The sequence below is a fragment of the Podarcis bocagei genome (genome assembly GCF_964188305.1).
Source record: "Podarcis bocagei genome assembly, chromosome: 15".
NCBI lineage: Eukaryota > Metazoa > Chordata > Lepidosauria > Squamata > Lacertidae > Podarcis > Podarcis bocagei.
The window spans coordinates 16,431,971-16,457,237 of NC_138141.1; the positions used below are offsets into that span (position 1 = coordinate 16,431,971).

General features: G+C 49.5%; 1 protein-coding gene across 2 annotated transcripts in view; it reads right to left on the minus strand.

The window, feature by feature from the left end:
- Positions 1–25,267, minus strand: part of DSCAML1 (DS cell adhesion molecule like 1) — a 171,971-nt gene that overhangs the window by 25,674 nt on the left and 121,030 nt on the right. Inside the window, exons 8-16 of one of the 2 annotated variants that reach the window (XM_081171578.1) lie at positions 24,713–24,985; positions 20,358–20,636; positions 17,058–17,177; positions 16,562–16,738; positions 5,199–5,398; positions 4,798–4,894; positions 3,791–3,919; positions 2,180–2,347; positions 947–1,017 (exon numbers count right to left, since the gene is read on the minus strand). In XM_081171578.1, the coding sequence (XP_081027704.1) occupies positions 947–1,017; positions 2,180–2,347; positions 3,791–3,919; positions 4,798–4,894; positions 5,199–5,398; positions 16,562–16,738; positions 17,058–17,177; positions 20,358–20,636; positions 24,713–24,985 (1,514 nt within the window). Of the gene's footprint in view, positions 1–946; positions 1,018–2,179; positions 2,348–3,790; positions 3,920–4,797; positions 4,895–5,198; positions 5,399–16,561; positions 16,739–17,057; positions 17,178–20,357; positions 20,637–24,712; positions 24,986–25,267 lie in introns of those variants that run through there. The other variant, XM_081171579.1, reaches the window with a different exon arrangement.

Here is a 25,267-nt window from a genome sequence, read left to right on the forward strand (position 1 = left end):
TATGGTCCAAAGAGGCCCTGAGTCCAAATCTCCACTCAGCCATGAGCTCAGTGGGTCACCCTCGCGTAAGCCTTAGTGCTTGGGGGGGACTTTTGCCCCAGTCCTGGCCACAATGCAGACAGAAATGGGGCTGGAGGCTCTTTATGAAACCCTCACATACACCCCTAGCCTGGCTTCCTTTTCGTCAGCATAAGCCTAGGAAGATGGCACAGCAGAGAGCCTCCCTTTCTGCTCTGCAACAGGCAATGGGAGTTCAAATAAAGGGAGCATCTTACATATTTACTAGTTGCTTGTTACCAAGGTCTCCCTTACATTTAAAAACACAAACATAAATGCATCATTAACATTTCATAGAAATCATGATCATTCTCATATGAGCACATACAATTCACACAAACACACAAACAACTCCACCACCACCACTATAGCAGCCAGACTTTGTCAGGGAGTGGCTATACCATGAGAAATGGTTGGATACTGAACAAGCAACAGGCTTGGGTGAGAGAGAGGAAGAAGAGGCAGAAAGCACGGCAGGTACAGGACAGACAGCTGAGGAGGAGGTGGGGATTGAGGCTGTAACAGATTGACCGGAGCCTGCCGGTCCTACTGTATTCTGCTCGCCTCTCCCCTTGACTCCAAGGTCTCAGAGACTTTTGCATGTAGCAGAAGAATGAACACAGAGGGTGCGGGGAGGGCCTCCCCAAAGGAGTTTAAGACTGCAGGGGAACAGCCGGATGGGGAGGGCAAAGTGGGAGGCCCAGATCCCCAGCTCTGGCAACTTCTTTACCGGGGCCCAGTCTCACTTTAGGTTTCTCTGTTTCCTTGAATAAAGAGTCAACTTTACTGCTCGTCTCTGAGTTTCCGTGCTGACATGCAGCTGAACCAGCCCTGACATCCACATGGTAAATGATTTGAATAAGTAACTAGCATCTGAACATGCACATACCTTCCAAGTGACCTGGATGCTCTGGGATGTCATGGGCTGCAAGGTGACATCCATGGGGGGACCATCTGGAGCTGTGAAAGTAGAGGTGGGGTCACAAAGAAGCCTTGCTTTTAACATCAACATGGCTTTACTTTTTATGGTGCTTTGTATTGTTGGTACACCACTTAGAAATTTGGAAGAAGAAAAAACACTAAGCAGCTGAGAAGTACTTTTATTGAGGCACAATGAACTTCAGTGAACTAGAATCTGCTTCATCCACAAAAGCCTCTGCCATAACAAGGCGCCACAAGAGTCTCTGTTATTGTTTTTCTGCAGGCTTTACTCTGTATGGCTGAGAAGCAGAATGTCCTCCTAAATATTATTTGCACAGGCAACAACTGCCACTGGACATTTAGGCATTGGTGTTTTTGCCTCATAATTTGCAAGCATGACCAATGAGCACCAGAAAGTGGCGGGTGGTGTGTACACACCCAAAAAGTAGATTGAACATTCCTACATAGAACCCTACTGCTGTAGTCTTGTGATGCAGCTAAGACTTCTCAGGGTGACATCGTGTCCCAGGATTCTTGATCAGAAAAGCAATGGTGCTAACTCTGTTCAAAAGGAGAATGCCTCCTTTCAGCATATGTAGGACCATGGTCAGCGTCCCACAGGGCCAGGAAATGTGCTCTCCAAATGCTGATCCTTCTACAGAGCAGGAAGAAGAGTTCTCTCGCTAAAGCAAGAATCCTGCTGAGGTCCAGCTCTGAGGGTCTTCTGGCGGCTCCCTCACTGTGAGAAGTGAGGTTACAGGGAACCAGGCAGAGGGCCTTCTCGGTAGTGCCGCCTGCCCTGTGGAACGCCCTCCCATCAGATGTCAAGGAAATAAACAACTATCTGACTTTTAGAAGACATCTGAAGTCAGCCCTGTTTAGGGAAGTTTTTAACGTTTGATGTTGTATTGTGTTTTTAATATTCTGTTGGGAGCCGCCCAGCATGGCTAGGGAAACCCAGCCAAATGGGCAGGGTATAAATAATAAATTATTATTGTTGTTGTTGTTGTTGTTGTTGTTGTTGTTAATCTTGGGTTCATCCTCCCTCTTTCCCACCTTTCCCCCATCACCAGGGTCACCGTATTTATTACCTGTTTGAGTTTACATCGAGCTGTGCAGGGTGGGGTGGGGGGCTAGAGAGTGAACTGCAAGCTGAAGAGAGGCAGGTTGAGGCCTGCCAAGGAGGCATGAGGAAAAGTACCTGCTTCCTCGGTGCTAATGGTCAGCTCCTTGCTGGGTTCGCTGCGGCCAATCTTGTTGAAGGAGTACATGCGGATGCTGTAAACGGAAGCCGGGTGGAGGTCCACAATGTTGGCTTGGTTAATAGTTGGGGAAATGTTGCGAGTCGATTGCTTAAAATCCCAAGAATCTGGAAGGAAGAGGGAGCTAGTGAGGGACGTGCAGCCCACCATTCACACCCAGATGTATAGCAGAGTTGTATGTGCTGAGCTCCTTGCCTTCTCCTATGACCAGAACTGGCAGTTTGAGGTGATGCACTTGGGGGGGGGGGGAGAGGGGGAGACTTGGCAGTGGCCCCTGCTTCTCCTTGTGTTTGCATACGAGGAGATCCAAAACTATGATATGGTAATGGACAAATGCCTTACAGGTTTGTTGCAAAGGTTAGAACAAGGACGTTGTAGGGGTTTCTTTGAACATTTGAAAGTACTGTACACATTCTTTTTGTTGCTGATGTTATTAATTCTGCTTATTTGAGGGCAAAGGTGTGAAGTGGGGTGTCTGATCCACTCACAGCCATGTAATTTTAAACCCCGATTGTCCTAGATCCAACACAGCTACTCATCCTTACTTTCAACACCCTCCGTGGCCTTGCCACCCACTCATTATTTGCCCCCAATTTCTCCAGCTGCCCCAATGCAGCTGTTGCTAATGGCATTGGGGAGTGGGGGAGGTAGACGCTGGTTATTGTTGTTAAGGAGGGTGTGGTGCCAGAGCAGATTTTCACCACTGCTTATACAGGAACCAGCAGCTTTGGTGAAACAGAGATGCTGCTTTTAAGACACAGGAGCCTGTTTCTGATGGTTCCTGAGCAGCAAGGGCTTGGGTTGCAAGGCCAAGTGGCTGCCTCAGCTGGAGGTATTCTTTGGAAAATAGAAGCTACTTTTCACAACATGTCACAACAGTTTTGTCAGTACACTTTGCTGGGGATCGCAAGGGAGGAGAGCGCTACTGTTGCATTCAGGTCCTGCTAGGGGGTTTCCCAGAAGAGGTAAGAACAGGATTCTGGACCAAATGGCACCATTTGGTTTGATCCAATTTATGTCCTATGGCAGACTTTCTCAACCTGTGGATGTTGTTGAACTACAACTCCCATCACCCCTAGCTAGCAAGGCCAGAGCTCAGGGATGATGGGAGTTGTAGTCCAACAACATCTGGGGACCCACAGGTTGAGAACCGCTGTTCTATGGGATGAGAGGGTGGTGGAACTTGCTATGCAGTTTTCCAACAACACTTTTTTATTGTCAACATTATTTAGTTGTCCTCATCTTAACACAGAATCCTACAACACCAATGCAAGGCAAGAAGGCCCCAGTTCGAATTGAACTTTGGTCTCAAGGCAAGCCTCTCTCTCCGAACTTCACCCCTCCCTCCGCAGCACATTACCAAGCCGCTGCTGCTAATAAATGTAACAACAGCATTTCTTGCAAATATGATTGAGATGTGGTTTGCGAAGCTTCCTGACACGCACACAAGTTGTGTGCTAGACTACTTCTTCAAAGCAAAAGCAAAGCTCATCATTCAGCGCTTTGCACCCAAGCACACTCATGGCTCTGCAAGAAGCAGAGCAGCTTACCAGACTTGTTCTTGTACTCAATATCAAAGCCGGTGATTATACTGTTGCCGTCGAACCTCTGCGTCCAGCGCAAATTCATGCTCCGAGCCTTCACCTCCCGGATCTCCAACTCGGGAGGGTCTGGTGGCTCTGCGAGGGGGGAAACATGGGGTCAGAAAGAGAAATACAACCCATTTGGTCACCCAATCCCAGAACAGTTCTGCCTGCTTGCTAGGCTTGCCTGCCCATCCGCCTCCTGAAAAGAAGCAGGGGCTGATCAAGCAATATTAGCCTCCATAGAATAGCACCACGTCCACCACGTTAATTAAGAGGTTCTCTCCGCCCCTTGACTTGTAAACTACTCATTCACATCTTGCTTTGGGCTGGCTCTGGGTCTACGTAAAAGGCTGGGCACACAAACACATACACACAGAAGCTGTGCTCAAGTTCTTCTTTCCACAGGTCACAGAGGAAAAAGAACGTGAGCAGGAAATTAGAAATTGGTATTCCTTGATGTTTCTCATTCTGTTGAATAGGCAACAGTAGCACTACAAAACTACTATCAGTAAAGGACTGCAATGGGTGGTTGCAATCTTGATGGCCTGCGCAAAGAAGAACGTGCCATTTTCTCACTGGTGCTCTTCTGAAAGTCTTATTTTTTTTATGTACTCTCTCTCTCTCCCTCTCACGCGAACGCAGACATACATAGAATAAATTCACACTTCCCAAAACAATATATGTTTTGCAGAACAGTTCTCAAACCAAAAAAAAATTGTCTATTAATGGACAGCATGCATAAACATGCATAATTAGTGAAAATAACGTACAAAAATGCAATGTATTAGGGTAAATGACTTGCATCAAAATGCTCATGAATTTTCATGAGGACATTAAAAAATGAATCATAAAGAGATGCAGAAAGTCAAGTCAGGACTGGAAACATGCAAAACTGGAGGCGACAGATTCATCCCTCCCTCCTCCCTCTCACACAAATACCCACTAGAGTAGCTCCACTGGAAACACAATACCTTGGACGGTGAGCTGAATGAGACCTCTGTCTTCACCATACGAGTTGATTGCATGGCAGGAGAAGAAAACGGAGTCCCCGCGATCAGCTGGTTTGAGCTGCGGACAAGACACCCTCTCTCAGAACGAGCCCCTGTCTGTCCAGGGCAGGCCTGAAAAGGCTGCAATCTCCTTCCCATGCCCCAACTCATAGGTACACTTGTCCTCCCTTTTCCTTCCAACTGGATCAGAAAGGAACTCTTTCACATTGGCCAGGCAATGGCAGCACCTTGCATAGGATCGGAGGTGGCGGGATGCTCACAGCAGCCACTCCCAGTCTGCCATGGGAATCAGCCAGGATCATCAGGCCCTACAGGCAATGACAAGATACCCAGCACGACCCACCCCACAACCCATTGCTCACTTTAAGTGTGGAGATGACCTCGTCGCCATTGTCCTTGGTGGCGATGGCATATCGGACGTTGCGATCTGGGTCGATGACGGTGTCCCCTTTCTCCCAGCGGATGATGATGGGCCGCTCTCCGCGGGCCGTGCAGTTCAGCTCTTTGGCCTGCCCCTTGATGGCGATGGTGGTGTTGGGGTGAGAGGTGATCATGGCAGGGACTGTGAGAAGAGGAAGAAACAGAAGAGCAGGGCACTGGTGTGTGTTGTACAACTAGAGAGGGGCTTGAGGAAGGTGGAGCAAAGGGGTGCTCTGTCAAGGTGGGGGGAGGGGGAAGCCAGGGGAGGAAGGCAAAATCCAGTTCCAACAAACCAGGAAAGAAGGATTGATCCCAGATTGGCCTGCTAACCAGCAAGACTAGCTTTGTCCAGAACTGCTCTCCAGGGTTTTAGGCAGACCAGAAACCCATTGACTATACTCAGCTGCTCCACACCCACAACCCGTAGTCTAGCTCAACCTCTAGCAACACCACCACACTCCCAGCATGCTCCAAGCTTTTTTAAAAAAGAAAAGGTTAAGTCGAGTCAAAGGTGACTATGGGGTTGCGGCGCTCATCTCGCTTTCAGGCCGAGGGAGCCGGTGTTTATCCACAGACAGCTTCCCGGGTTATGTGGCTAGCATGACTAAACCACTTCTGATGCAGCAGAACACCATGACGGAAACCAGAACGCACAGAAACACCAATTACCTTCCCACCACAGCGGGACCTATTTATCTACTTACACTGGTGTGTTTTCGATCTGCTAGGTTGGCAGGAGCTGGGACAGAGCAATGGGAGCTCACCCCATCGTATGGATTCGAACCACCAACCTTCTGATCGGCAAGCCCAAGAGCAGGGGTTGGCAAAGTTTTTGTGGCTTGGGCCAGTTCATGGTCCCGCAGAAGCCGTGGTGGGCCCCAGTGTGTGTGTGTGCATACATGCGCAAACGCCATTTCCTGCAGCCAATGGGAAGCTGGCCAGTGTCGCGGAAAGCAGTCCCCGCTGTTATCCGTGCCGGGTTACCACGGCGCACAGGAGCCGACCGAGCGGGTGGCAGGGGTCCATGGACCGGTTAAATGACCCCCATGGGCTGCTTGTGGCCCATGGGCCTTAGGTTGCCGACCCCTGCCCAAGAGGCTCAGTGGCTTAGACCACAGCGCTACCCACATCCAAGCTTTAACCTCTGCTATGTCACCATTCTGCTTCCACAGGCTAGCCAAGGCAAGACTGGAGAGGCACTCAGGCCCTAACATGGCCCAAGGTGTGTGGGGGGGGGGAGTCCTGGGGCAAGAGCCCAGCAAACAAATGGGGAGGGGCCGGAGTCCAGCTGTGGACTCTCCCTCCACCCCCACTCCCAGCACAAGCATTAACTGCATCCTATGTGTTGGAAGGAGGGGACATTTTACCATATGTGGTGGGATTGAAATGAAATTTTAAAAATTTGGGAAATGATATACAATGAATTGAAGAAAATGTTCCATCTAACATTTGTTAAGAAACCTGAAGCATTTCTGTTAGGGATTGTAGGAAAAGACCTGACAAGGAAGTTGAAAAATATTTTCATGTATGTGAGAACGGCGGCAAGAGTTTTAATAACACAAGGATGGAAGAACGAGGAAAACCCGACTAAAGAACTATGGCAAGAGAAACTGATAGACTATGCAGAACTGGCAAAATTGACACATAAACTACGGGACAAGGATAACTCTGACTTTAAAGACGAATGGGAACCTTTTACAAAGTATTTAAAGAAGAAATAGAGCGAACTGGACTCCTTGGCAGGCTTTGAATAAACATCCACAAACTTTTTATTGATAATAACCAGTCAGATAAATTAAGGATTTATACAATTTTGTAACATGCAGAGAATAGCATCTATAGAGAAACCAGAGATTGGAACTGAGGGAAGTCGGGGGAGGGGAGGGGAGGGTGGGTTGGGGGGAAGGGGGGAAATGGGGGGGAAATCAAGGATGATATGTTGTAAGCTAATATGTTTTGTTTAAATTCCTAATAAAAATATTTAAAAAGAAAAAGCATGAACTGCATCCATTTGGCTGAGCACAGGGACCTGGGAGTCTCTGCAGATGCCTTTGGATATGCACAAGTAAACAACTAAGACTTCTTTCTAATTCCCAGTTGGGGGGGGTGCTACACGTAGGGGGTTCCTGCTCCTCGGTCTCCATGATACAATATCACCAGCTTTGTCAAGGCGGCCAAGCGCCTCCCCAACAACCAGAGACTTTCAGTGCTGAACACTGCAGCCAGAAGTGGAGACGTTGCCTGGCATTATACAACTAGGGATCATAAAATAATGAAGCAGATAAATTTTATAATGCATAGTATTACACCCAGATATACAATAAAATGTGAAAGACAAATAACCAGGCGCAAGTTATAATGAAGAAAAAGCCGCAGCCAGAGACAGGCGAGTATGAATTATTGACTAAGGTTTTACACTCTCAAGGATGTGCCCTGGAATATTTTTCCATCAGAGATTTGCATAATTCACTCAGAGGAACCTGGCCAGAATACAGAGGGAGATTTTCACAGCAACAAGCCAGCCTGACTTTGCATTGCAGATGCTGGAGATTTAATGTGCAGGGCCATGATTTAAATAAAAGCCAAAGGAGGGACGCTTCCAAATCTGTTCCACCCCCTCCAACACCTGATAAGCAAGGAGGAGGATGACGAAGATGCTGGGGTGTTGGGGAGGGGAGGAAAGGAGCAGGAACCAAGCAGCCCCTAAAGAATCATAGAACTGAAGAGTTGGAGGGGAGCCTGAGGATCATCTAGTCCAGTGCAGGAATAGGCAGCTGTCCCTTACAGGGGTCGAACCTGCAACCTTGGCAATGCTAACTCTGGCATCTGCTGGGCCCCCTCCTCTGCCATTCTGATCAAGCAGGGCTACAGGACAGAGCAGGTCCCACCAGTGCCTGGGGTACGTACCCTCACTGGGGGTGGAGCGCGGAGGCGAACAGAGCCCACTACACCAGGCTAGCCCTGGCTACCCAAGCACCACCAGCCACAAGCATGACACCGCCCGGGGCTGATATTGCTTTAGTGGTGAGGACTAGCCTGGGCCAGCAGACTCCACTCGCCCATGCCCCACCATGGAAACATTGCAAAGCCACTTAAAGGAGTGTTTAAGGCCAGAACTCAGGGATGATGGGAGTTGTAGTCCAACAACATCTGGGGACCCGCAGGTTGAAAACCGCTGCCATAGGAGATGGACCCAGCAGGACCAAATCCCCCCGCCCTCTTTTGCCCACCAGCTGACATCACCCAGACCAAGACTGGCCACAGGTGGCTCCCCACCCCTGGTGCAGACATTTCTGAGCTAGGTGGCACTATGGTCTGACTCAGCAGAAGGAAGCACCTTATGCTCTTCTTCTTCTTCCACAGGGGTCACCACCACCTGTGCAGGAGCAGAAAGGAGAGGTGGTCCTCTCTAGCCCAGCTTGCCTCCCTTCCTCCCTCCAGAATCCTTTCCCTGCTGCCAAGGAGCTGCTCCTTGCAGCCGGCACGTCAACAAGCACACCCGCTCTTGGAAAGGTTCTGCTGAGGAGCAGCGTTCCTGGCAGGCCTCCTGGAGTAACGAGCCTTTAATGACCCTCCTGCTCCAGTTAATCAAGTCGGAGCTCGGCTGGACGCCACACTCTGGCGGGCAACCCAATCGATGCCGGGGTTCCCAGGCGCACCCACCTGGATGCTGCCTGCCAGCTACAGAAACTTTCTGCCCAAGAGGAAAGGAGAGTTCAAAGAGAGGTGGCTGCAGCCCAAGAGCAGAGAGAGCCTCCGCAAGTGCAGCTTTTCATTTGCTTCATTTTAAAAGAGTTGCAATGGATTGCTGTAACGGCATGGTGTCAGATAGACAGCGCAGTGTAGTAGTTCAGAGTGCTAGACTTGGGGGCGAATTTGTCCCCTAAGACAATCCTTCCTCAAAGGGATTGCGATAGTGAAATGAATAGATGGAGAACAATGTACTCCGCCTTGAGCTGCTCTGAAGAAAGGTGGGGTATAAACTGACAAATAAACCAAGTATTGCTGCTCTTGACATTTAATTTCCATGGGTGTTAGTACAGTGGTACCTCTGGATACGAACAGGATCCATTCCGGAGCCCCATTCGCATCCTGAAGCGAACACAACCCGCGTCCGTGGGTCGTGATTTGCCACTTCCGCGCATGACGTCATTTTGACCATCTGCGCATGCGCGAGCGGCGAAACCCGGAAGTAACACGCTCCGTTACTTCCGGGTCGCCGTGGAGTGCAACCCGAAAATGCTCACCCTGAAGCTACTTCAACCCGAGGTATGACTGTACAGTGGTACCTCGGGTTACATACGCTTCAGGTTACATACACTTCAGGTTACAGACTCCACTAACCCAGAAATAGTGCTTCAGGTTAAGAACTTTGCTTCAGGATGAGAACAGAAATTGTGCTCTGGCAGCGCGGCAGCAGCAGGAGGCCCCATTAGTTAAAGTGGTGCTTCAGGTTAAGAACAGTTTCAGGTTAAGAACAGACCTCCGGAACAAATTAGGTACTTAACCCGAGGTACCACTGTATAGCTAATGTTGTGAGCTGGGTGGGCTATGCCCCCCAAAAGGCGGCAAGTGATCACGAAATCAATGAATACGTCCCAGGCTAGCCTCCTGCCCTCCTCCTCAGTGGCCTGACCTGCAAAGAGGCAAAGTGGAGATCCAAGGAGAATGGAAAGCCAGGCCAAAGTCTGCTACTGTGAGGGGTGTGGGGGGTGAGGCAGCACCTCCTCCTCCTCCTGTCCCACAGCCCCACTTCTTTCCTGCCTGCTTTCGGGAGGGCTGCATCTATTGGCTCCCTGCTGCCCACCCCCTCGGCTCCTGCAGCATCAGCATCAGGGGGGCTTCCTCTGCCCACAAGGCCGCTTCAGCCCTTCCAGTGCCTGGAGCATCACAGCTGGAGCTGCCCTGATGCTTCTCCATGTACTTGCAGTTACCCACTAGGCGCCACAGCCACGCACGAATGCCCCCATTGTGGCTTTTGCTCCTGGCTCTTGCTTTGCCGAAGAGCACTGGGGTGGGGAGCCGAGCACACAGCCAAGCAGGCTCAGGGAGCAGAGATTTAAAAATGCACGGCATACACAAACAGTGCCATAATATATGGTAATGACAATCCGCAAAGGCAACACACACTGTTCTAATGGGGCACAAGAGGGTTTAATGAGCTACGGCTCCTCTGCTTTCCCTAGCAATGGAATTCAATTAGCAGCCGGGGAAAGCTTGGCTTGCAGGCGACTCCCGTTTGTGACGTGTGGACACCGCGGAGGGCGTATCGGGGAGCTGCGTGGACTCCCAGCCTCAGAAACTCCCCACACAAAACTGGGCCTGCAGAGGGAGATGCTGCATGCAGCCGCAGACTGTGTAGAGGAGCCAGAAGGGGTTGGTTGGCGAGGAAGCCTCTCGCAGTGGGGAAAAGCCACCAGCTAGTTTATGAGAACAGAAACAAGCAGCAGCCTCTGGGGGTCACAAGGAACACAAGGGGAAATAAAAATGGCTCCGCGAAAGTCACAAGGTGGGAAATGGAGGGATTCCTTTGGGACTGATGGGCAGAGGAGAATGCTCCTGACAGGTGCCTGGAGAATGTCCTCTGGACGGTGGGCAGCCTCCATACAGCTATTGCTTTGGGGCCACCGCCACCCTGGACCACAGACCTGGGTGACTTGGAGGCACCAAATGGTTTCAGTTTTCCCACACTTTTAATAGGATGATTCATTTCACTTTTACTCTGACTCCTGGTTCTTTTACTGATAAGTAATTACTCCTTTGCTCCTGCTTTGATGATGTTTGCTGGGGATTTTAAAATCAAAATGTTAACAAACAATTTTTGGTTAGCTGGCTTCCACAGCTGGAGTAGCTAACTGCAGGGTGCGTGTGGTCCCCTAGCAGGTTCTTTGTGGTTCTTTAAATCTTTACTGCTTCTATGGGTTACCTGCAGTGATGCCATGAAGACAAAACGAGTTTTGTGGCCATGAAGACAAAACAAGCTTAGTGTCTCCCATTTTGGTTTTTTATTTATCAAAAATATCTATCATCTATCTATCTATCTATCTATCTATCTATCTATCTATCTATCTATCTATCATCTATCATCTATCTATCTATCTATATCTATCTATCATCTCTGACTGATCTCATAGGTCTCCACTGCAATATTGTGATGCCAACAGGATTTTGTGCCCACCCACACCAGTACCTCCAAATCAGCCCATTTTATTTATTTATTTATTTATTTATTTATTTATTTAAATATATATTACTCACTGGTGCAAGAGGTACTTTCACTGGAATACTACTTTTTTCTTGTCCCCCAGAACTCTCCCAAACCCGCCTCCCCCTTTTAAAAGTCGCTATTCCTGCTGGCCCTCTGCTCTGATTCTGTTATATCAAAATGTGTTTTTACCCCTTTTATAAATAAGTAACCACACTCACTTTTACACTTTGGCAGTGCCATTTTGGGCAAGTGGCCCCGGGAAGGTTGATCATGGATCAATGTTGCCCTCAGCCTGAAAGAAGCTAGCTGCCCATTGTACAATGTCTGCATTTTGCCCTTTCTCTGGGTAGCATCCAGGTAGAGCTTTAGAAAATGGCAAGATGTAAATATTCTAAATATTGTTAAGAAAAAAGGCAGAGAGGGAAAAGGTCAACAAAAGCAACTTAACCCACAGCACATGCAACCACCCAGGAGCATGAACGACTCTGGCATTCCTGCCCCCCACCAGGCTTGTAACAGCAAGAGAGGCACTGCCTGCTGAGAAGAATGAGATGTGATTTAAGAAGCAGGCAAGAGCTGGCATGGATTGGGCAGGGTCCAGGAAGTTGGGGCTGGAAACCAATTCTACTTGCCCCCCCCCATCTTGATTTGGATGGATGGAGGCATGAAGAGGACAAAGCCACCCTTCATCCCTCCTGGTCTTGTGAAGCTCTGAGGCTCCAGGTCAATGCCCACAGTGCCACCTCAGCACTGCCAGAGGAGGAGAGAGGAGCATGGCAAGCAGCCAGCCAGCTGCCCTCCTGTGTGGGCAGACATACCTGGAGGGGGCAGGCCAGCCTTTTGCAGAAACCTCTCTCCCCGCTTGGATCTGCCTGAGGGCCACAGCCACTCCCCCTTGGAGCTAGGCCTCACAACAGTTCAACACTTCAAGTGGTCCAAAGCAGCAGCCTCCCTTGGGAAATACGCCTGGCCTTGTCTCTTCGGTGGATGTCCTACCTCCCAAACCCAATTGGCTTGGTAAGCAGACGGTAGCATGATGGGTTGGCTCCAGTCTTTTAACAGTGGAGCAGCAAAGGGGACCACATATCAGCCACTACTTTGGGTGGGGTGCTTACGATGCTCCCAAATAACCGACTCATCTGCAATCCACACACATAACTCCTTTCAGCCTGACTGGTGCAGAGGAGCTCACTATAGAGTACATCCACCACAGCCGTCTCTTCTTCCCTGGCCAGACATGCTGCCCAAACATCAAGTTCCAAATGGCACAGCTATAGCTCCTTCCCTTCCCTATAGGACGCCTTAAAGTCTACCACTCACGTTACACTTTGAATTTGTAAGATCTCCAGTAGTTCTACCAGCAGCAGCAGCTGCCGCCAGAGAGAGAGAGAGACAGACTGTGTGACAGACAGCTGTCTCTGAGTTAGTGACTTGCACGAGGAGGGCAAGCAAGGCACTGCGCAGACAACAAAGCAGGAATGCCTTTGGGCACCGAGGAAATTGAGAAGGCTGGCCTTGGTGCTGCTGAACATCCCACATAACACTGGTCTTGAAAGACCTACATTGACTCCCAGTACGTTTCCGAGCACAATTCAAAGTGTTGGTGCTGACCTTTAAAGCCCTAAACGGTTCTGACCGGACACTGAGGTCCAGCACTAAGGACCTTCTGGTGGTTCCCTCACTGCAAGAAGCGAAGTTACAGGGAACCAGGCAGGGTGCCTTCTCAGTAGTGGCACCTGCCCTGTGGAACACCCTCCCACCAGATGTCAAAGGAAAAAACAACTACAGTGGTACCCATTTACACCACAAAGAACTCATAACCCACCTGCTCTCAGCAGCCAGAAACACCATAACCAGACACTGGAGAGACCTGTCAGGAGTAAGCATGGACCAATGGTACCAAATAGTATGGGAAACAGACCTACTAGAAAAATTAACTAATAAACTGAAACTGACACGGGGACAAACAGAAGAAGACGCCTTCACCTCGGTATGGCTCCCCTTTATCACATACACAGCCCAACAGGACAATGACAATAATCCACCAACAGCATACAAATCAATATGGCTAACCTGATCCAAAACACCCACCCACCTCACTCACACACGAAAACAAAGACCACCACAGCCAATCACAAGCAAACAATCACAGCCTAGGCCAACCCCAACCTCTCTCACCACCAAAGGAACACAAGTGAGCAACACAAGCAACGCTGACACCAAACTCTACATACATTAAACATAATAGAAACACCGCCACCCGACCCCACCCCTATCCATCTTCCCTCTCTCCACCCCCCTTTCTTTTTTCTTTTTTCTTTTCTTCTCCCCCTAATGCCTCAACAAATGAAACGGATTTGTAAAAATGTTACATGAAGAAAAATACTACGAGGCACTACACTTCTGTAAAACAAGAAAATCCTGAATAAAATATATATATATATAAAACAAACAAACTACAGTGGTGCCTCGGGTTAAGTACTTAATTCGTTCTGGAGGTCCGTTCTTAACCTGAAACTGTTCTTAACCTGAGGTACCACTTTAGCTAATGGGGCCTCCTGCTGCCACTGCGCTGCCGGAGCACAATTTCTGTTCTCATCCTGAAGCAAAGTTCTTAACCCGAGGTACTATTTCTGGGTTAGTGGAGTCTGTAATCTGAAGCGTATGTAACCTGAAGCGTATGTAACCCGAGGTACGACTGTATCAGACTTTTAGAAGACATTGGAAGGCAGGCCTGTTTAGAGAAGCTTTTAATGTTTAATAGACTATTGTATTTTAATATTCTGTTGGAAGCCGCCCAGAGTGGCTGAGGAAACCATGTCAGATGGGTGGGGTATAAATAAATTATTATTATTATTATTATTATTATTATTATTATTATTATTATTATTATTATTATTATTATTTCCCTAGACTATGGTCAACTATTACAGTAGGGAGCTGCACATGTTAATGGACAGAGGGATGAACACCCAGAAAGGAGCCCTTCACTTGTCTGCTTTCCAGGAGAGTTGGGTTTTGCAGCACACTCAGCGAGGTTACCATTTTGAAACCATGCCAACAATTATGAGGCAACACGGGCCGAAATGGACCAGGCCATTCCCACCGTAAAAGCTCTCTCCGCAAAGGGCACTCGCCAGAGCACTTCCCTTCACACCCGCCAAGCAAAACGTTGTTCTCCTTTCAAGCTCTTCCTTTCTGTGCCTTGTTAACATGATGCAGACAAGAGGCTGATCCCATTTGGTGGGCTGAGATAAGGCGGCTACAAAGGGAATTGTCACAGCTCTGGGTGTTCTTCCATCCTGAGCCCAGGCTGGAACGGCAAGAAAATGGAAACAGCAACAGAGGAAGGGGAAGGAGGGGAAGAGGGTGGGCTTTCTGAAGTGCCAGCTCTGTGATGTTAATTTGATTGCACCCATTTCAGCTTCTTGTCTACACTGATTAGCTGCATTTCACCTGAAGCATGAGATTAATTCAAATTGCATGGAAGCAATCAGTTATGCTTACAGAGTAGTGAGGGCACCTCTCCAGGCACACCCTGCCTTGTGCACCTGCTGACTAGGGGGCGCTCCTGAGCAAGGGAGTGGTGGGCCTGGGCCTTTGCCCAAGAGAGAAGAGTCTGCAGGGCACTGCTCACAAGGGAAGTGTGAACTGGGCGGCAGCAGCCCTACGGACCAGAGACCTGGAAGGCCAGTCAAAATGGCCCTGGGTGCCTGCAGATCCAATGGCTCTCAGGGAAAGCCCTCCCAAGGCAGTGTCCAGAGAAAAAAATAAAACAGTACAATAAAACCACACAGTGCCTAAATGATAAAAGCAACAGCAAAAAGGACAGAGAACATGTAACAAATGAAATCCAGCAACAGGGTCACTCAAAGGCCTGGCCCTCTCATTTACAGCAATCCCATCCATGTTTCCCCTCTGCCTGGTAAGTGACCCTGAAAGGGGTTAAGAAGCCAAGGGCCACTCCTTCCCCTTCCTTGACTTCCTACCTGGATCTTTTACCAAGTAAAAGATGCAAAAGGTCACCTGTTTAGGGACCTGTCTGAGCTGCGGCCCCTGCTTTTCATGCATACCAGCCTTCACCTCCCTCTGCCCGCTATCCAGAGAGCCCCATTAAGCAGCTGAAGCTTGTTGTCACAGGATGGCATTTTCCCCACTGCTGCTGAAGGGCCAATTCCTGAACCCAACACCCCTTTCTGCACCTAAGAGGCCTCCCCCAGCCTTTGGGTCCTCCTATCTTCACTACAGCAGCTCTGAGAGAAGCTGGAAACTGCTGACTCTGCCGAGGGTGGCCCAGGCAGAATCCGATCACGAACGATGTTGCTTAACAACACTTCCAGGCCACCGTGTGGGGAATTAGCAAGACGGCTGCCCTGCCTCCTCTCTGCGCCACCACGATGTAGATTGATTGCCTGCTTTTATTAAGGACAAAGTGTTTTTTGATCGTGTGAGGGAATCAGGTCCCCAAGGGAACAGGAATCAATCCAGCGCTCCATTCCTTGCACATCGACTGCCGGGAGCCCACAGAGGAGAGCTCAAGCTCCGCAAGTGATGATAAAGGAGCTCACAGTGCAAACACAGGCGGCAATCAGAGGATATAGAGGCCGCCAATCTGCCAAGACACGCGGGGCCCACCGCGACAAGCCCTTGGCTCGCAGCCAGAGAGGCAGAGGCAGCTGCCAGCAGACGGAGCACATTGGCAGAGGCAGCAGTGCAGGGTTCACATGGAGGGAAGCAGGTAAACTTAGCAAAGAGCCAGTGGGAGGGACAGGGCTGGGTACAAGGAGCTTCCTGGGTTCAAGAAGTCAGGACTGCCAGACAGTGTAGGAAGTGCCCAATGCCAGCCTGACCCTCAGGAGACCAGGGATGGAGTTTCAGAGCCCTACGTTAATCAGATGCCTCCACAGCACCTCAGGGGCAGGAGCAGCCCTCGCCCCTTGATGGGCACCAAGGTAGAGTACTGGCACCCATTTTCAATGGAGGGAGAAGGCGATCTCAGGCTGTCCTGCCCAAGGCCAGGCAGAAGGCCTGCGGAAGACCTGCATCTATTTGGACTGAGACCCCTGACAGGTGAACAGGCCCAGCCGGCATACTCACTTTTCACCGTAAGGAACATGGACTTGCTGATGTCTGTACCGACTCCATTGCTGGCCTGGCACAGGTAATAGCCGATGTCCTCTTCTAAAACATGCCGAATGAGCAGTGAGCTGTTGGGCAGGATCTGGATGCGGCCGGTGAGGGGGACTGGGTGGTATTGCTGGGGGTTCCCACTGCCTGGGAGGAAAGAGAAGGGTGAGAGATGCTGTAAGTGCTTTTGGTTGACCCAGAGATGCCATGGGGTCCTCTGGAGATCCTCTGTGCTGTGCCTAGCAGAGCCTGCACAATCTCTCTCACTGGCCCTTAAACACGTCCAACACTGGGCAGAGTTGAACACCTGTCTGTCCCTTGCACATAGCAGCTGCTATACCTGAGCATGCCCCCTAGAGAAGATGTGTTGGATGGTTTCAATCCCCACCAGTACAGGCTTCCCATTAGCAAACCGGAAGGGAGAATGCATGGGGGCAATATCGCAAGGAAATATCCAGCAACATACCTTTAGCATGTTTCCACATGACTTTGGGAGGGGGGTATCCATCCACAGAGCAGTTCAACACCCCTGCTTTGCCATAGATTCCATCCTGATTGTTGGGTTGGACAACAAAGCGAGGAGGGACTGTGGAGAAGGAGTGCCAAAGATAAGTACCACCAGGAACAGCAAGCTCACCACCCACTGCTGACATGTCTTTCTTTTCTTTTCCTTTCCACATGCACACACACCCTAGTCCCATGCCCTCAAAGCTCCTAACTGGTCTGAAAGACAAGATGTAACCACCTCTTGGGCAATGCCTTTTCTGCTTTTGCAGAACTCAACACCTGGGTGACCTAAAGCTTTCATTTTTGAAAAACACCAGAAGAATCCAAAAGCATCTAAGAGGTTAGAAAGTTATGTGAAGAAGACATCACGCAATACTCCACTCTCCTCTTTAGTTGGCACATATATGTGTGCATGTACAGCAAGAGGCACCTCTACAGAAGTGTGGAGGAATAAGCCACAGAGTCACCACAAAACTGTTGTCATGTGCTTGGATATGGGAGGGTAGAACCAGAGTTTCCGAAGCACGATAGGTAAGAACATCAGAAGAGCCTGGCTGTAGCTCGACTGGTCCAAGAGGAGCCAATCTAGTCCAATGCTCTGCTCTCACAGTGGCCAACCTGAAGCTTCTTCTTGACTCAGAAGGTTACTAGAGAATAACAATATTGCTGGATGAATTGGGGCTACTGCTGTTGTTGCCTTCTAACATACCAGAGTTCTGATAATTTGGCATATTTATTCCTCTAGCAAGGTGTAGGTGGCTTGCCTTTAAAAATGAAGTACAGAAAAGCCAGCATGGTTTGCCAAGCTACTCTAACCTGTTTTTGACTGGGATACTAGCTTAGTGGATGGTAGGAACGCCGTGGACATAATTTATCTTGATTTCAGCCAAACAATATTCATACAGTATTCTGGCTAGCAAACTGGTTAAATGTGAGCTTAATACTACTGGAGATTTGGGGTTCTATCTTGGGTCTGGCATAAATTCCCCCATTCAGAGTACACATACACCAATCACCCTGCTTGTTAGTTGGGAGTGCATCACCTGCACTCTGAATGGATATTTTACCCCTTTCCCTGAACTTGGTTGACATTTGACCCTGCACAGTAATAGGGGAATGCTTCTCTCTGGGTCACCAGGCTTCCATTTGCAATGCCCCCTGTGGAGAAAAGGATCTGTTCTCCTGCCCTCCATTAATGCTGAGCAAAGCAAGCAGGCATCCCAACCCAGATCCTGAATTTACAAGCCCAGAAAAAAGTTCATCTGGCAGAAAGTTTGAGAAATCCTGATGATGATTTACACCAGCAATAGCCATACCTGCTAGTTGTGGGGGTGTCAGCCATGTCCCCTATCCCCAAATGTGTTAATCCCCTTTATCTGATTAATATGACATGCACTCTGATTGATTGAAAAGAGTCAGGTGCCACTCAAACTTTAAAAACGAGCTGTGTTATGTAGCTTTTTGTCCCTCACGTTCCATCCTCCATCACTGACCATCAGAAAACCTGAAACTGACCAACTATGCTGTGTGATGCATGAGGAGACAAGAAGCCTTTTTGCAAGTAACTAGATTCAAACTAAAAGAGCACATTTTATTTTCATTCTGCTTTGTCCACTTGTCTTCTTCCTTTCTCATATAGGTGGGCTGTTGGGGTCTGAAGTGTGTTTTCCCAGCCTCTAGGATTCTGGTTCTCCCTCATGTGCCTGTGTCATTTGATTAATGCTACGGGAGTGTAACGTTGGAGTTGTTAAAGAACAACAGGCTGCTCTGGTCTCTTGCAGGGTGGGGAGGTGAAGGTGGAGAGAGAGACAGACAGACAGAGAACATGCTCTGACTGCTAGCTTTGCTCCCTGAGTAAACTGACAGGATCTGGCTGGGAAACATTGAGTCTGTTGTCTCAGGATCCCACACACCCTTGAGCAGGTTTCCCTCCCGTTTGGGTGCTGTAAACTTGACAGGGAGTGATGGCAGCAATTACCAGGTATTTAAGATGCCACTGGTCAACACTGCAGGGCTCTTGTGCAGCAGTTGTGCAAGCAAGGGTGCAAGATGGCTCTCCTAGCTTCCCCCCTCTGCTAAATGCCCCCTCTCTTTCTGCTTCGGCCATCTGTTATTCACTAAGGAGCTACCAAAAGATGACTATGATGGTTCCCCCTTGAGAAATCGACACTCCCAGCTCTTCAGGCAGTGGCAGGGAATGGCCTGGCTTATGAAGGCAGTGCATGTCTGGGGCACCAAGGGTTGTGCTTCTGTGCCCTTTGGGAGTCGTTTGCCCTCAGAAGAATGTAAAGAGAGCATATCCTGTTCCCCACAGTGGCCAACCAGACACTGACAGAAAACCCTCAAGCAGGACTTGGAGGAAGCAGAGGCTCACATGTGCGCACACAAGCACAGTTCAGACCCCAGCAAGTGGCATTCAGGGGCCTGCTGCCTCTGGCCCAGCAGGTTCCATGCAGCCATCATGACTAACAGCTGCTGACAGACCCACCCGCCCGCCTTCCTTCCTTCTCCTCCATGAGTTGTCTAATCCCCTTTTAAAACTGTCTAAACGAGTGGCTAGTGGCCATCACCTCTGGGGCAGCGAGCTGCATAGATCAATTGTGAGGAAGTACTTATTCCCAATTAAAAGGTTCACATTAGCAGCAGGTTCTGAGGAAGACAGCTCTCACTGCCTGAGACCATCCTGGAGAGCCACTGCTGCCAGCCAGAGCGGAACAAGCTGAGCTAGATGGACAAAGAGCCTGGCCTGGAATAAGGCAAGGGAAACTTCCTGAGCTTATCTCCCACTTCTGCCCCCTCTACTCCAACTGATTTCACTGGATGGGCCAGACTGAAGGAAAACTCCTCCCACTTTCCATAAAGCTCCATTGGGTCACCTTTTCCTAAACTTCAAAGCCCCAAATGCTGAAGCTCTTCCATACAGGGCAGGTGCTCCAGCTGCCTGATAGTTCTGTCTGCCTTTGTGGGCAGAGAAGCCTCGTGATGCACCTTTGCTCCTCTCCTGCACTACAGAACTGGACTTTTCTTTCCTTCACTAGGGGACTTAAACCACCACCTTCCACTCAGTTCACGAAGCCAGTTTTCCCACCCCAAGTGGCATTTTATATGGCCCTCACAGCTTTCCACAGGACATTTTCTCCACTCTCTTTTGAGATCAGATGGGGAGCACAGCCAAAGAGTGACGATCACCCCGCACTGGGCAATTCTGCCAGTGGTTCCTGAACCTCAGCACATCAAAGCCCAGGGGCCAGCTACTCACCTCGAACAATGAGCTGCCGCTCACGGCTGACGGTGGCAGCATCGTTGGTGGCAATGCAAGTGTAGTTGCCGTTGTGCTTGAGGGAGACGCTGGAGATCTGCAGGGAGCTCATGAACTCCTTGCTCTCGATGGTGACGCCGGAGCCGGAAAGGATCACCTGCCCGTCTTTCCTCCACGTGATGCGGATGGGCATGTCACCCGAGGAGACCACGCATGGGATGTACAGGAGCTGGCCGATGGAGGCCGGAGGGAATTCGAAGGGCTGGATGAGAGGCGGGACTGCCAATGAGAGGAGCGCATTGATCACACCTGTTCCCAAACGACTGGGAAGCCAAGAAAAAGGAGATTTCATCCAGCTCAGCCTCCAAGGAGAACAGAACTTAGGCCCAGGAGACTCTGCAAAGCCCTGAGGAATTCCTTACCCTCAGCTCCCCATGTGAAGAAAGGATGAATTTATAAGTCAACTGGCCGTATTTCCTTTCTGTGTTTTTTTTTTTTAAAAAGTGGGGGGTGAGGAGTGTGACAAGGCTGTAGTGGTGAGTAGTGCCTTTTTTTGGCCACCATCCCAGTGAGCTCAGGACAGATATTTGGACGGCTGGGTGAAGGTGTCTCCTGGTTCACAGAGTGTCCTCTTAGTTTCTTGCACTCCACTAACTCTTCATCACTCCTCTCAAACTCTTTTTTCTCTTTCAGCCTGCAGTACTCACCCACTTGAAAGGGGTTCAACAAGATAAAAGAATGTGGAGCACTTTGAACACTCTTGCCAGGTGAGCAGCAGGCATGCAAAGAGATCAGATCTGCGAAGCAACAGTCGGCTTTCCTCACACCCCATCAGGAAAAGAATTCATTCTCTTCTGCAGCAGCCTTAATACTCCCACTAATGCCATTGCAAAAGGACTTGGAACTGGTTCCTCCAGTAACCAGAATGGCTCTCAGTTGGGAGCCCCAGGAGCCACCTAGGAATACTAGATGCACTAGATTCCCTCAAAGAAACACTGATGGCAGGCACTCAAGCAAAGTAGGAAGGCAACTCCTAACAAGCAGAGACCACTGGTGGTTCTGCCCAAAGCTTCAAAGTAAGCTGGGGACACTGCCCTCATGGTCATTGGACCAAGAAAGATTTGAAGCCCTACCTCAGAAAAATAGGCAGAATCCCCATGCCACTGACTGGGGTGGCAAAAGGGGGGGTGAGGTGAGCCATCTCCTAAAGTAGCAAAGGACAGTTCTCGCTGCTCTTAAGTGCAATGGGGGGGGGGACATCCTGAACAAGCAGCAAAGCAAGCGAATTGAAGGAGCTGAGGATCAGCTACTGACCTGAGTGCAGCGTCGGCAGCAGATGCCACATTTACAACTCAGCCCTGCCAGCCAGTAAATCACCCTTGATCTTTAAGGGGCCCAAACAAACAGAGATGTCTGCTGTGTTAGCCTCCCAGCTTTGGGCGTGGGCGTTCTCACCAGTCCTGCCTCCCCTGCCAACTGAGGTTCTTTCATCCCTGTGCTACTCCAGTAATGAATACTGGTCGCTCCCTTGCCTCTGCTAGTTCCAAAGGCAGGGACTTCCTCCACTGCTCTCCCATCTGGGAGAGAGGAAGGCAGCCGGGTGCTTTGTCCTTTTGCCCCTCCCACAAAACCCTCTTCCCTGCAGAACAGCCTTGCACCCTTGCAGCAGTTCGCACAGAGCAAGGGGCTCCTGGGCTTCCAAGCAAAGCCTCTGCTCAGCACCATCCTCACTTCAGCCCGAAAAGGTTCCTACAATGGGGAAAGAAGGGCAGGAGCAAGTGTCCGAGAAAAGACAACGCCTCGGAAGACACAAGATCTACCCACCCGGGAAGAATGGCAGATGAAGGTGATGGACTACATGGAACTGGCAGAAATGACTGGCAGAATCCGAGACCAGGGAGAAGAGTTGGTGGAAGAAGATTGGAAGAAATTTAAAGCTTATTTACAGAAACATTGTAAAATTAAGGAATGTTAGAAGGATGTTGGAATGAAATAATGTGGTTTTAGCAGAAATGCTATAAAGGATTAAGAAAAAATAGATTGCTAAATGGTGAAGGAGGGAAAGTAAATTTACATTATATTAAGATAAAATAGAGGACAAAAATTGGAAAAGATGGAAAGGACTTGCTGAAATAGTTAACTGAACTAGAATACAAAAAAGGGAGGTGTGAGGAGGTCAAGGAATTAAGCAAATGAAAGATAAGTTATGGGAAGATTCTTTGTATTTCTTTTTTGTTTTTTTGTTTTTTTCTTCTTTCTCTTTTTTCTTTTTTATTATTGCGATGTGATGTTTTGTATCTTTTTAATATGCTGTTTTTTAAATTTTTTCTTTTTGTAACTCTTTAAAATTAATAAATATTAATTTTTTTATTAAAAAAAAGAGAGAAAAAAGACAACGCCTTAACTGCCTTCTGCAACCAGGGAAGAAACCCCAAAGATTCTGAGAACAAAACTGCCGAGTGCCACCCTGCTGACAACAAAGCTCACCCTGAAAAAAGAGGCTTCAGTTGCTGTAGTGAAGGGAGGCGGGCTCTGAAGAATCATTTGTAAGCTAATCTAAGCTCCTTGGAGGAAAACTAGAGGGGGAGCGCTGGGGGGATTTTATTTATTTTTTAATAAGAAAACCCAAGAACATCTTGGCTGGTTTTCCAGTGTGTAAGCACAGGCATCGAGGTCTGCTGGCATCAAGACACACACACACATCCAGACAAGCTGAAGGAGCTGTCAGAGCCATCTCTGGGTCCAGCGGAAGCACCATCCTAAGCAAGAGAGGGCTTGTAAGAGATAAACCATGCTGCTGCAGCAGCAGCAAGTTCTCACAACAACCAGTGACCTCCCCAGCCCATGCAGCCTCCTGCCTGTCTCCAGGATACTTTGCACCCTGAGCAGGGCAGCAGCACGTGGGAAAGGGAGGCAACATCCACACAGAGCAGACCACCTTGCTCAAGCTACCCTGTTTGCGAACCTTTAAAGAGGGCAGCGCCTGAGATGGAGCTCAATCTCAGCAAGTCACTGGGATGGAAAGGACGGGATTCTCCACTACTGCAATTCATTAGGGCTGATGGCTCCCTGAATGGGGCTGAATAATTGATGGGCTGGAGAAGCTTTTAAGATGTTCTGCGTGCTTGGAAGACAGAGAGGATTATTTTTTTAAGAGCTACACACTGAAAACCACCAACAAAGGTGCTCTGAGCAAAGGTTAGATGTTTTAATCTGGTATGTTTACACTGTACATTCTGCTCCGCTGCTTGTCAGGGGAAATGGATACTCCAGGGCTGGCGACAGCCTGGGGGGGGGGGACACCTAGGCCAGTAACCGAACTAATGTGTGGGCAGGGCAGGAACACAAACCCCACATGGTTCTCTCTGCCCAGCTCACTTGCCTTTATCAGAGAGGGGGGGGGGGGTCCCTCTTCCCTGGGAGACAAAGATGATCCTTGCATTCCCATCCCCATTCCACCAACCTGGGGCAGCTCAGAGGAGATATTGGTGGCAGGAAGTGAACCACAAGGTCACACTGCACACAGGGAGGATGGGTCAACACAGACGCCTCTGGCATGCCAAACACAAAGACTACTGGAGTAGAGACTGATGGGATGACTCTTCAGCAGGCTGGGTTGCAAAGGAGGGCAACAGAATCAACAGTGTAGCCAAGTGTGCCCAGGTTGCCCAATCAAATTGCCCTGGGCATTGCTATTTATCTATTATCAGATTTTGACCCCTCCTTCCAAGGAGCTCAGTGTGGCAAACATGGATCTCTTCCATCACTACGCTGGCCTGAGACACATGGGCTGGTCCATCACAGTCACCCAGGAAGCTTCACAGCTGCGGGGGGACCGAATCTGGCTCTCCCAGGTGCTAGTCCAACCCTCTTAAAGAGTGAGGCCCTTTCAACAGGGCTGTATAGTTTGCGGTTTCCAATTCAGCTGAGCTCCTGGAACACACCCAACAGCAAAGCCTGGAAGAAGCCTCTGTCTTCACTTGCTTACATCTGAGAGGAGGCAGTTCCCTCTCAAAGCCCTCCAGTGCCAGAGAAGGGTTTGGTAGCTGGTTCAAAAGACCAACATCCCACAGCCAACATCTGAGCCTGAGATCCTACTTGGCTTGGCCAAGGTCCTGCTGTCTTCAGGCTCCCCTTAGACCAGGCAACTGCACAGCAACACCTGATCCTAGTTTTGAATCCCATCCTTTCAGCTGTGACTGCCTACCATCAGAGAAGGCACAACCATAGCCGCAGCATGTCCAACTCTCCAGGAGCTGGCTGAGCCATTGCTTGGACTAGAGGGATGTGGACAGCACTGGGAGGGGGCTGGAGATCCACCAGCCCTGCTGTGGCTCCTGCCTCCAGCCACTCACCTTTCACAGTGACATGGACACTCTGGCTGATTGAAAGCTGTGGCTGAATGAGGACACTGCATAGGTACTCCCCTTCATCCATCCCCTTCTGGACATCCATAAGCTTGAGAGTGCCATTTTCAAAGACCACTTGCCGATGGTTGTCAGGCAGGAGCAGTGAGTCCTTGTACCATTTGATGGAATAATATGGGTAGCCAATCACCCTGCAGTTGATGAAAGTGTCCCTTCCTGCCACGGCTGTAATGTTCTTCATTGCGCGGATGCTGGGGGGGCCTAAAGAGAGGGAGGAGGGAGAGGAAAGGAGCAAGCTAGGTGAATTCCAAAGGCAAAAGGCTTTTGCACGTAGAAGACAGAACTGGAGGCAAGGTTGCTCAGTAATTGGCAGAAGGTGGAGCCTGGGTGGCTGAGTGGAGACCATCATAAAATGGCTTTCCATTAAACCTGTACACATCTTCTGAGGGCCCTGCTATCCATGGGGCAAAAAGACCCACACAGTGCCACAGTCCCAACCCTAATACCTTGCAACGTTCAGTTCCGTCTTGAGGGCCCCTTCAG